Below are 12851 nucleotides of genomic sequence, written 5' to 3' on the forward strand. Positions count from 1 at the left end.
TATAAAACCAAAAATAGTATATATGGTTGAAATGTGTAACTGTAAACGGCAACTGAGGAGAGACGAGGTGATTCCAGAACAATCCGGGGGGCAGCTTTAGTTTTCAAGTGTTTGGAATGGAACTCTCTAGACACACTCCTTCCTCTAATTTCGTATTTCTTCCTCACTATATAACTCATTCTTTCCATCTCCCTCATCAACACCATTCAATACGCATCATCACTGACACACCCTGCGTTCACTCTCATCCACTTAATTAGCCATGGAAGACGATTTCGAGTTCCCAGCTGCCGGCGGCAACAACTTCGACGATGACATGGAGATTCCCAACGAGGAGGAGGAGGTCGACTCTACGCTCAAGGTTGGGGACGAAAAGGAGATCGGAAAAACCGGCCTCAAGAAGAAGCTCGTTAAGGAAGGTGAAGGCTGGGAAACACCTTCAAAAGGAGACGAAGTTGAAGGTAAAATCTATTCCTTTTACGCGATAGTATCATTTTTCTCTTTCTTTGTTCTGCGTGATTCGTATAAAAATGGTGTTGGTTTGTTGCAGTGCATTACACGGGAACGTTGCTCGATGGAACCAAATTTGATTCGAGTCGTGACAGGGGTACACCTTTCAAGTTCAAGCTTGGCCATGGTAACGTGAATTCGAATATGCAGTCGTTAATTAATCTTTAGTGCAGGATCTTATGGAAATCTAGATTTTATATTTTGTGTTCATTACTTGTTTGTTTTATTGACTGTAGTTGTTTTTGTTGATTGTTTATTTGATACAGGTCAAGTGATCAAGGGTTGGGACGAGGGAATCAAAACCATGAAGAAGGGTGAGAATGCCGTCTTCACGATTCCCCCAGAATTGGCCTATGGTGAATCTGGATCTCCTCCTACCATTCCTCCCAATGCAACTCTGCAGTTTGATGTGGAGTTGCTGTCTTGGACGAGCGTCAAGGACATTTGCAAAGATGGAGGAATACTCAAGAAGATTGTCACTGAAGGAGAGAAATGGGAAAATCCTAAGGATCTTGATGAAGTGCTTGGTAACGTTTCATAATAACAATACATTGTCATCCATGTTATTCATTCACCTGTTTGAGCACTTTTTTGTTCATTGTTGGCTTAATTTTTTTGTTCCTTCTTCTGTTCTCTGCAGTTAAATATGTGGCTAAGCTTGAAGATGGCATGGTTGTTTCGAAATCTGATAGGGTGGAGTTCACCGTGGAAGAAGGTCAGTCATCGAGTTTGTGCTGAACTTAAAACTCTTTTAAGTGGTGCTTTTAATTGGTTTCTGATTCGTTTTGCATGTAGTAATAATATGTGGCTTTTTCTTGTTGTGCAGGTTATTTCTGTCCTGCATTGGCCAAGGCTGTAAAGACAATGAAGAAGGGAGAGAAAGTCATCTTGACCGTGAAGCCGGAATGTGAGTTAGATTCATTTGTTAATATAATCATAAGTACACCATGTGCAAGTTCGTTGACATGTATAGTTTTGCAGATGCGTTTGGTGAGAATGGAAGGCCAGCATCAGGTGATGAAGGCGCTGTACCTCCGAATGCTTCGCTCCAAATTGATCTTGAGTTGATATCTTGGAAGGCTGTATCTGACATAACCAAGGATAAGAAGGTTCTAAAGAAGACCTTGAAGGAGGGAGAGGGGTATGAACGTCCCAATGAGGGAGCTGTGGTTCAAGGTAAAGCTATTGGTCAGCATTATGCTTCTCTTTGTTCCATTTACTATTTTATTGGTTGCTGTTGTTGAATTCGTTATTTTTGTTGTTGCAGTGAAACTTATTGGTAAGCTGCAAGATGGGACTGTTTTTGTGAAGAAGGGTCATGATGATGAGCAGCCATTTGAGTTCAAAATTGACGAGGAGCAAGTAATTTATGGACTTGATAAAGCTGTGATGAACATGAAGAAAGGGGAAGTTGCATTGGTGACCATACATCCTGAGTATGCTTTTGGCTCATCTGGGTCAACTCAGGATTTGGCCACCGTTCCTCCCAACTCCAACGTGTACTATGAAGTTGAGCTGGTTTCCTTTGTAAAGGTGAGAGAGAATTGTCTTATGTTCCTAATGTTTTATAGTTCTGACAATATTAAAAACAACACTAATTTAATAAAAATGGAATGCAGGAAAAGGAATCGTGGGATCTGAATACACCAGAGAAGATAGAGGCAGCTGGAAAGAAGAAGGAAGAAGGGAATGCATTGTTCAAGGCCGGCAAATATGAAAGAGCATCAAAGAGATATGAAAAGGTATCGTACTCCCTGCGAAAATCTTAGCGAAATTTGTTGTGATGTGAGGAAATCGAATTAACAATAGCCGCCGTGTTGTATGGGTGACAGGCCATAAAGTACATTGAGTATGATTCCTCCTTCAGCGATGAGGAGAAACAGAAGACAAAGGTGCTAAAGGTCACATGCAATCTCAATAATGCAGCTTGTAAGCTGAAGCTCAAGGACTACAAACAAGCAGAGAAGTTGTGCACTAAGGTTCGTTCATCGAAATTCTAATTCCTCTTATTATTATTTGTCCTTCTTACATAGTTGCACATCTGTAATCTTGTGGAGTTTTGTTTGATAATGTTAGGTATTGGAGTTGGATAGTAGAAATGTGAAGGCACTATACCGGAGGGCACAAGCATATATTCAACTTGTGGATTTGGATCTGGCTGAAATGGACATTAAGAAAGCTCTTGAGATTGAACCAGACAACAGGTAATGGCAATGGTTTCCTTGTGTGAATCTTCAGCTTGGACTTGTATTTTTCTAAGTTTCAGCAGTTCGGTATTTAACCAAACCTTCTCTGGATGGATGAATGTTATCAGGGATGTGAAGATTGAGTACAAAATTTTGAAAGATAAAGTGAGAGAATACAACAAGAAGGATGCACAGTTCTATGGCAGCATATTTGCAAAGATGAACAAAATGGAACAAGCTAGAAGTGCTTCAGCAAAGCAGGAACCTGTGCCAATGGTTGTTGATAGCAAAGCTTAGACTTAGGGCTCTGTCTGTGTTGGCCTCTGCCTACTCTTATCATCCAAGTGTCGTGTCATAAGTAGTTTGTTCATGTGGTTGTATTATTTTCATGTGAAAAAATGCTTATGGTCTTGGTTGTCACTTGTCACTCAAATCATCTATCTATACACTGATAGTTAATAAGGAATGAAGCAATTTAGTTTTGGCTAATATAACAATTTCTGAGTTTACGTTCCTTTGGCCTTCGGTTGGTGGTTTGGTCGTGAAGAGAAATTAGAAATAAAATGAAAATGAATATTTTATTATAGAAGTAAATCTTTCATAGTAATTATGATTAAAAATTTGAAAGTACTTTTTAAATTTTAATTTTTTTATCGTTTCATTTGTAAATTCATTTCGAAACATTTTGTAAAACAATGGTAAAATAATGGTGTTCGAAAGTTTTTTTTTTTTAAATATAAAAAAATATATGTAATTTATCAATGAAGGAATATTATTGTCATCACTCCTCATTCGGTAGTTTTCTTCTAATGAAGAGAAAACTTTCAGATATATAGTTATATACATATACAAGTGTCTCAACGTTGCTGACTACATCAAGTGAGGTGAAATAACGAGATTGACAACTAGAAATATCTTGCATACATAAATTTTTTGAAACACGGACATCACCATTCACCAATCTTGCAACAAAGCCCATCCTCTCAAGTTAGCAGAACACTCCTCTAAAACCGACGAGATTTCATTTGATTATGTCAATGCAATCAATATCCATCAGAGTATGGTCCTTCCAAAACATAGTGTCTGAACAGGAAAAACCAACCAATAAAATGGTCTAAAATTCAATCATAATAGCCTCCACGAAATTTGACGCTAAGCAGGAGCAAAAGGAACAAGATATGGGAAACAAAAAATCAATTTTATTCCTGTAGTTGAATTCATCTATTATTCCAAGAATACATCATTTACAACAAACCTACATTTCCAACATGGAGAGAAAAATCATGTACCGTTCACATTCCAACCTCACCATAATCTGCGACCAAACAGTAGGTACCCTCGTGCTGCAGTCAAACAGTCTGTGACTCGAGCTGCTTTGACAATTGAGCAGTCATGTCCTTGTTTCAAAATCTGCTAGCCAAGTAGTATACATATTTTGGTTAGATATACCGCAGCAAAACCCAGATCTGATCCTCATCATCGCCAGAAGCACTCTGACCTGAACTGGAGTCTTTTTATCACCACCATCAACTATATAGGCAGCAATCATCAGGCTTCCACCATCAGCATAATACGGCCAATTAGATTTCTATGCATGCGCTATTAGTCACAAGTCATAGGCTCATAGCTGACCGTTCTTCACCATCAGCACATTGCTCCTCAAGCACACAAATGCATCAATTTATATGTCATCATGATGTTTTTACTTTCACTCTTGATCCAAATTCAAGTTTCCTTAAGAATGGGATTCCCATCTTGTTCATCAAACACAACAGTTCTTCAGTTTTCCTTTTCATTCCTGCAGCTTCATAAAAATGCACACCTGCACTCATGATGAATGTGTCTCCTTTTATTGACGTGCTTATACTTTCAAATAAACTGATACCTTCCTCCACGCATCCATTTTCCATGTAACCTTTCACCATTGTCCGGTGACATATGAGATCAGGAATCAAACCAAAAGTTGGAAGTTCTTCATAAACCCTCTTGGCTTCATTGATCATCCCTGCTTTCATGAATGCGGATATCAAAATATTAAAATGTGCACAAGATGGTAGAATGCCTTTGCTTTTCATAGTACATATGGTCTCCTCAGCTTCAGAGTATTTCAGACTCTGGGTATATGCTTGAACAAGGGAGAGATATGTGAAAGAGTCAGGTGAACAACCCTGTCTCTGCATGGCCTGGAAAAGCTTCTCTGCTTCATGGCAAGCTCCAGCATTAGCATATACATTGATAATAATGTTGTAGCTAACCTGCATTTAAAGGCAAAGAATTAGAAAACATTCATACCCATTATGACAAGATTACAAAGTATAATTGCTTTCCAATGCTGGAAGTCTTCACACAATAACACATAATATTCACTGCATTTGATTGCAACATTACTATTTAATTCCTGTTTCTTTAACATGGGTAATTTCTTAAGCAAAGTCATCATAAGCAAGCAAAAAGTGAGAGCAGTTCATTGCTAGGGAAATATGGAGCCGATAGTACAGACAGCATAAGCTTTTAAATCAATTCTTATAAGTACCAACAGGAATTGCCAACTATATACTTGAACCTTGAGAACCTAGAAAAAGAAATTAGTTTCAAAATTAGTTTCATCTATACCTTTCCAGGTTTTATCCCTTCTTCCTGCATTTTGGTGAACAACTGTGAAGCTTCATGTACCTTACCTGCACAAAATGAAATAAATAGTTAAGTCCTGAGAGCAAAGAGGTAAAGAATAGCAATCATAATAAAGTAATGAACTAGTCAGCAAACAGCATATAGATTTAAAATATCAAACAGCCACGTGCCATAAATATTAAAGAATGAAAGAATTATCAATAATTCAATATAGTATTGCATCAATAATGATCAGAATTCTATATTAACATAAGTTTATAGCTTAGTACCAGCCTTCCCGTAGTAGCCAATCAAATTCATGTATGTTTTCTCATCCAAAGGCACACCTAAAGAGGGAGCCTTCCTGAACATCTCCACAGCTCTATCCAACTTTTGGGATCTCCCATAGACACTGCATTGGCAGTTTAACATTTAGTCTAAAAATTGAAACTGAAAAATATAGGTATAAGCACTCACTATCAGTGAAAGAACTCCTTATTGAACGGTGACCTTATCATCATGTTAAATGTTTGGATTGATGGAGCAACACCAGAGGAACACATGTGCTCAAAAATACTGGATGCCAAATGCAATTTACCTACAAAACAGAACAACCAATATTGGTAAAGGTTCTGTTTCATGTTATATTTTATATGCAGGCTTGACATCAACCTGATTCGAGCATGGCCTTGATAAAGGTATTGTAAGCCACAGTATCAAGCTCCAAGTTATTTTCAAGACTTGTGCAGATGATATTCTCAGCCTCCTGATGTTTTCCTGGGGGTGAGAGACAGAGAGAGAAAAAAATCATGGCTAAAATTATCAACTAAATGTTAAATATATGCATGCTGAAATAGAAGCAACAAGGAATACAGAATGCTCCAGGCTAAAATTATCAACTTATGATTTTCAGAAACTAACAGAAGTATTAATTTTCCGGACAATTATATTTATATGATATCAATTCACACTTGTATACTAGCATTCGTGATTTTGATACAATAGCAGGTTAGATTATCCTTTACCTTTTTTCAAAAGAGTTATAGCACAGAAGGGATGTCCAAAAACAGAGGAAAGCAGTGGGTATGGAAAACATACATTATGAGATTCAATAACAAAATGCAGTTAAAAACCAAAGAAACATAAGAGACAACAGACAAGACATAATCAATTAATTAACACTAAAGATAAAACATTCACATATTTGGGGAGAAAAGATCCATATACAGATGTATTGTCATCTCTTTCGAATCCAATAAGTTATAGATTTTCAAAAACAAGAACTCATGCATTGTTCTATACTTCTATTGTTCTATTGTATTCACCATAATGGTAGAAATATACAAGACAAGGCATTGCACGTGTAAAATAAAATATAAGGATTGCACACTAGTAGTCCAGTTTACTTTACTCTTCTCATAGTCTCAGTTCCAAGATATACCTCCATTAGTTAAAGCATTTACAATGATGCTAATTCCAACAGCACCAAGATCACATCCTTCCTTGGTTACTTGCTTGTATAGCAAATATGCCTTCTCTTGCTCACCACATTTTGCATATACATCAATCATAGAGTTATAAAGTAGTTTACTAGGTGTATGAGAATGCACATATTCTGCAAAGATGTCTTCAGCTTGTTTCAGCATATGTTGTTTGCCACAATGGCTAATCAAAGAAGCAATGGTGGCTTCTTCCATTTTGCTGTCAATTTCAGTTAACTGTCTGTTGAGAGATTCTACTTTACTCAATTCTCCTGAAAAATGAGATAAAAATGCCCATGTTAAAAATAGAAATTTGCTTAATAAGATATGACTTTTTTCAAGGTAGAGACAATAAGACACGAGTTGTATTCATACCATCTTTGGCCAAGCTGATGGTGAGTTGACTAACAATTTTTGATCCCCCAGGATATTCCTGTAATAGCTTCAGTAACGTTCCTATCTTGCTGAAGTTGCCATTTGACAAATATAAATTGAGCACCAGCCCTAGAGCCGTGACATCATGTTTGTCAATGGGCCCAGAAGCGACAAGTTTATCATCAGATTGCTCATCCCCTTTTTGTTGAAAAAGAATACAATAAATTGTCTGGACGAAACTACTGTATTTAAATAAGTCATTCTTAAACATCTGATTTGTTAACTGCTCTGCTTCTAGCATCATTCCATCCTTACAATAAATCTTCATAACTGTTCTATAAAGATCCTCATCAAAATTTGTCTTATCCTCCATTAATTGGACAATGAACTCCTTTGCCTTTTCCATCAAATTAAGTCCCACATACAAATTGAGCATATCATTACAAGAACCAGCATCAGGCAGTCCAGTCTTGCGGAGAGCCAACAATGTTTCTTCAGCAGATACTACATCTTCTTTCATCACATAACACTGCAGCAGGACAATATAAGCAAATCGAGAAAACCATATGTTGCTAGACTTCATGAGTTCAATCACTTCCAAGGCTTTGTCTACCTTCCCCGAAGTAAGATAGACTTGTGTCATTGCCAAATATGTCTTTTCATTGGTAAGCAAACCTCGATGCTTCATCTCTTCAAATGTTTTATGAGCATCCTCATATAAACCAAGCCTTCCATAAATTCTAATAAGCAAACCATAGATGACTTCATCAGCTGGAATTTTGTTGTTTATCATTTCTGAAAAGAGTGAGAGGGCTTTCGGGTAGTCCTCATATCTGTAATATAACGATAGAAGTGACGAACAAGTGTATTTACTAGGAATTACTCCTTGAAACCTCATATCCTCATACAATCTTTGAACTACATCCCTATTGCCATTTTTAGCACTTAAATTAATAAGCATGTTATAAGTCACCTCCTCAGGAACAAATCCATTATTTTTCATCTCCTCAAAAGTCTTGAAAGCATCTTCATGTAGCCCTTCTTTGACAAGAGAGCTGATGACTACAGTATAGGTAAAATCATTAGGTGTCACCCCTTCTCTTACCATATCCCTCCATACTAACACAACCTCTCTATGGAGTGATTTCTTTTGCAAAGAAGACAGCATAAAGTTGTAGACAGCAACAGAAAGCATGATACCCCTTTCCTTTACAGCTGAATAGAAAGAAAACATAGCCTTATGTCGCCCCCATCTAGCATATGAACATAGCATGGTACCACAAGCAACTTCATCTGGTTCACAACCTGCATCAAGCATCTCCAAGAAGGTCTCTTCAGCTAGCTTAAGCTTTCCAACTTGCCCATACAAGCGCAATACTATAGTGTAGACAATCACACTCGGATGGTAGCTCAGCTGTTGAAGCACCAGACTATCAATTCACAGTATCAACCTCTATACTTTGGAGCAAAAACATCAAGCATAACCACATTTACATCCACTGAGTCTTGTTCAGCTATTTTGAATATAATAATTGACATGAAAATGACCAATAAAGAAGAGAGGAACCTGCAATTTCATCCAAGCAAAGAAGTCTCTGACTTGGCGCCACCCTTTCTGTTCCTTGAGGACGACGCACATCTCCCTGAAGGTAAGCTTGCCAACGAAGGAACCCATGACCATCCTCATGTCGTAGTCAGCATCCACCCTCTGAGAGAGAGCGCGAACCTTCTTGATGGCGGCGACCACGTGCTTCCCGTAGAGGTGTCCGTTGCGGTCATCCTGAAGGTACTGAACCATCTGCTCCGGCGACCGCTTTATCCAGCGGGGCGTCTGGGCCTGTGGGCCCTGGTTCCTGCGGAGGACGCTGAGGTAGCGGGCCTTGGCCTTTATGATGCGGCGGGCGTTGTCGTCGGAGAGAGGGTTCTTAGGGTTTCGGGAACGGGGCTTGGGGCTCTTGGTTTGTTGTTGGTAGTTGTGAGAGAAGGTGGAGGGAGGAGTGGAGTGGAGAAGAGGAAAGGGGATTTCAGAGACTCCATTGACTCACTCTGACTTCACTAAGGACCTACCACAGTTTTCATAGTCATATATATACTAGCAACGCTGAAATGGATAATGAATGCTGTGTGCTCCCATAAACCCTTCGGACATTAACAGAATACAAGGCGTGTATCGTCTGTATCCCGTCAGGCCAAAGCCACCCACAGTTGGTGTACGAAGGCGTTGGGGAGGTTTACTCCATCATCTCCGCCGTCATTTCTCTCTCTCCCGGTGACTGGGTTTAGGGTTCTCCACCCCCCTTCGGTGCCATCTTTTCTTTCTCCTTTCCTCAATTACTTCACTTGATGAATAAATTCTGTTGCACTTTTTCTGTTTTGAAAATTCACGAGTTTTTTTTTTGGTTAATTTTCAGTTTTATGATGTCTTGGATAATTTTTGAGAAGTTTGTTTCATTTACATTATGCTTTCCAAACCAACACCTCTTTAACCCTTGGATAATATGGTTGGATATATTAATGCTGAAAAAAGCTGTGCAGTTAGTCAATGGAAATTTTGAGATTGAGGTATCCATGATTAACTTTGTTTTTAGTTCAATTGTGCCATCTTTTTTGAATTATTGTACAACTAAATGGTTTAAAATATTTGCTACTGGTTTGATATTGTATATGTCAATACTACTATTTCTTATTTTGATTTTGAAGTAGTTTATTCTTAATGATGAATGCTGAGAGGACTTTGCTGAAAAAGGTATTCTCTGATGGAAAATAAGATAACCATCATTATTCCATCAATACTACTATTTCTTATTTCATTTTGCACGAAAAAAGTTGTTAGGGCCAATTAAATGATTTCTTTAAAGGAAAAGTCTAGGGCCAGCAACTTTTGTGTTTTTTGGCCAGCACTTAACCATCAAAATAAAAGTGGGTGATTTTTCACTCTCACACCATTAAAAACACTATTGATGGCCAATTGATGGTTACAAAACACCAAAATTACTGGCCCCCTAGCATTCCTCTTCTTTAAATAACAGATGTGGTTTTTGACCTGGGTGCCATGAACGTTATGATCTTATGGTGTTTTTGGTTCTTTTTTGTTTTAAACAAAAATTCAGCTTTCTTTTTTTAACATAAAAATCAGTTTAGTAGTTGATTAAAATCAGTTTTTTCGATTCATATATTCATGTTATGTGGAGATTAGTTATAGTTGTTAAAATGATTCTTGAATGTTAATTCAAGTTGTTAAAAAGAAGAACCTTTTGAATGCTTTGTTATTGTGGTCATTTAAAAAATCCACTGGTTTAATTCATGATTTCTTCAATGTTTTATGTTTCCTTTTATGTATGGTTTCTGTCCTCTGGAGCTGCTGATTCTTGGGTGGTAGTTTGGCTTGAGATTCACTGTTGATTTTCTCGAGCTATTCTACACGGTATGACCCTTTCTACCTGCTCTCTTTGAAATATAAATTGTGAATTTTTTTTTATATTGATTTCTAACAATTCAAGGGTAAAGACCACAATTTTTTAGTTTGCATTAATTCAAAGGGAAAAAAAACTATCTATTTGGATTTTGACAATGATACTATTTATATATGATGAACGAACATAACTAGTGATCATATGTCCATTTGAGGAATAGAACATTGCATCATAAGATCAGTTGCAGCAAATTTCAGATGGATGGCTCTCAATTTCATAACTCAACACATAATAATAATAATGAGGGCAACATTTAATAATACGAACTTGGGTCCAATATATTTAACTTAGCCATATGACTTAAAATCAGTTAATAATTCACTCCTTCATGTCATAAAGCTATTTACAGATCCAAGGCCAACTGGTGGTGTGCTTATGTGTGTTAGAAAGGCCTTTTGGAAGCAAATTCTGCAGCTTTCCATAAAGTTAATACAAACTTTTTTATACAACAGTGGCAGAAACACAACAAAAGAATAACACAAGTGAAGAGCATATGCAAAGCACTTAAGTCTATAAATCTTTCGAGATGAAGTCTATAAATTCATTGAAATTGGGAGGAAAAATTCAGATATTTACATCCTTGCCATCTCAATGAGATGATGTTATGCTACAAAGAAACACATACTATAGTACCTGTTATACAAAATTGTCCCTCAATTCTTGTTACAAAAAAGGAAAAGTTTCACTCTCAATTAATCTGTCTCCTTTGGCATGACTTATGCTAACTCAGTTTAAGCGAGACGTGAGGTTCAAGAAAGCATCTTCGCTGCACGGAATAGTGAGACCTCCCATTGGATGATCATATCCAAATTCTTCTTCTGCTTGACTTAGTAATTCTTGAAATAACGGCTGACTCAAATAAGAAATGGGAACCACAAACCGCTTCATCTTCTCGCCAACATACATGGTAAGATAGCCTTTTGGGACTTCCACAACTTTGGAAGTTGCTTGGTTTGAGTTAAATGAGGCCTTTCTTCTGATACCAGGCAAAAGAAAACCCATTGTTGTATGTATGTGTTGATGAAATATTAGTCTTAGATATGACTTGTGATTAAGATGAAATATTGAGTTTTTGGTGAATTAGTATGTGAATGACTTGTGCAGTTGTGTTGGTGCTAAATGCTTGCAACCATGAACATATATATAGATAAAAGGATATGTTATAAAAATATACAGATATTAGAATGATTGGTGGAGGAAGGCTATCAGATAGGATCTATTCGGAGATAAAGGCATGTAAGAGGTCACATGGTATTGTCTTGGCGGACTTTCATATGTATCAGCTTGTTAAACTACATAATTCAAGGTCCACCTTGTAGAGGGTAGGCCAACAGATTGCAATGTTTTGCAAATTTCATGGTTGTGTTGTTTATAATCTGGTGTACTTGAAGAGTTGAGGTTCATATTAGTTCTCATCTGGCCTCATATCAACAGATTTCATTATCAGTTGTATTGTCGATTTGAAGAAGCATGTGAGATGTCTAAAGCATGTCTCATGGAGTACCTTTAGAACAACTACAATGTTTGAAGAAGCATGCTTCACCTATGAATTTATGTATATTTATATTATTTCAAGTGGATACCATATATTAGCTACCTAGCAATTACCTCAGAAGGTGGGATATGTACTCTCACTTAACTTCCTATGTCCTAACCTTTGAAAGAGACCTCCAAGACAATACCATGTGATCTCTTATGATCATTTCACTTTGTAGACCCCATTTTACAGCTTCATCAGAATTATTTCTTCAGGATGGCAACTATATATACACTTGTTCTTGTGTTCTCAACCAAAACAAATCAGTTGCATCTCCCAAGTATCAGAACTCAAATATTTCTCTCATACAAATCCTTCAAGAACAATGGCTTTCCGCATTCCAGGTATTAGAAAGGCATCACTTTCTGCATCTAAAGGGACTAATATTCCAAAAGGCTATCTTGCAGTCTATGTTGGAGATAAGATGAGTCGGTTTGTGATTCCTGTATGTTACTTGAACCAGCCTTCGTTTCAAGAATTATTAAGCCAAGCAGAAGAAGAATTCGGATATGAACATCCAACCGGTGGTCTTACAATTCCATGCAGTGAGGATGAATTCCTAAACCTCACTTCTCAATTGGTTGGCCAGTAGATTGTTCTAATAGACACTGACATAGCTTAGCTGAGACAAATTTTGTAGTACAGAAGGCTCTTTCTTTTATTATAAACATTGTCCATT

At 37.3% G+C, this 12851-nt stretch overlaps 2 protein-coding genes across 2 annotated transcripts; one reads left to right on the forward strand and one right to left on the reverse strand.

The window, feature by feature from the left end:
• On the forward strand, nucleotides 56–3209 carry LOC107629406 (peptidyl-prolyl cis-trans isomerase FKBP62). The gene is made up of 11 exons (XM_016332191.2): nucleotides 56–461; nucleotides 551–637; nucleotides 777–1037; nucleotides 1151–1225; nucleotides 1337–1417; nucleotides 1492–1686; nucleotides 1778–2043; nucleotides 2130–2252; nucleotides 2343–2489; nucleotides 2587–2714; nucleotides 2825–3209. Exons 1-11 carry the CDS (start codon nucleotides 263–265, stop codon nucleotides 2991–2993), a joined length of 1731 nt encoding a protein of 576 aa, XP_016187677.1. The 5' UTR covers nucleotides 56–262; the 3' UTR covers nucleotides 2994–3209.
• LOC107632422 (pentatricopeptide repeat-containing protein At5g27270) lies at nucleotides 3876–11637 on the reverse strand. Its single transcript, XM_016336105.2, has 9 exons — nucleotides 11421–11637; nucleotides 8730–9202; nucleotides 7163–8576; nucleotides 6748–7059; nucleotides 5979–6083; nucleotides 5817–5904; nucleotides 5597–5718; nucleotides 5310–5374; nucleotides 3876–4951 (listed from the first exon to the last, which is right to left on the reverse strand). The coding sequence occupies exons 1-9, from the start codon at nucleotides 11635–11637 to the stop codon at nucleotides 4388–4390; spliced, it is 3360 nt and encodes a 1119-aa protein (XP_016191591.1). The 3' UTR covers nucleotides 3876–4387.

Source organism: Arachis ipaensis, chromosome B03 (assembly GCF_000816755.2).
Source record: "Arachis ipaensis cultivar K30076 chromosome B03, Araip1.1, whole genome shotgun sequence".
NCBI lineage: Eukaryota > Viridiplantae > Streptophyta > Magnoliopsida > Fabales > Fabaceae > Arachis > Arachis ipaensis.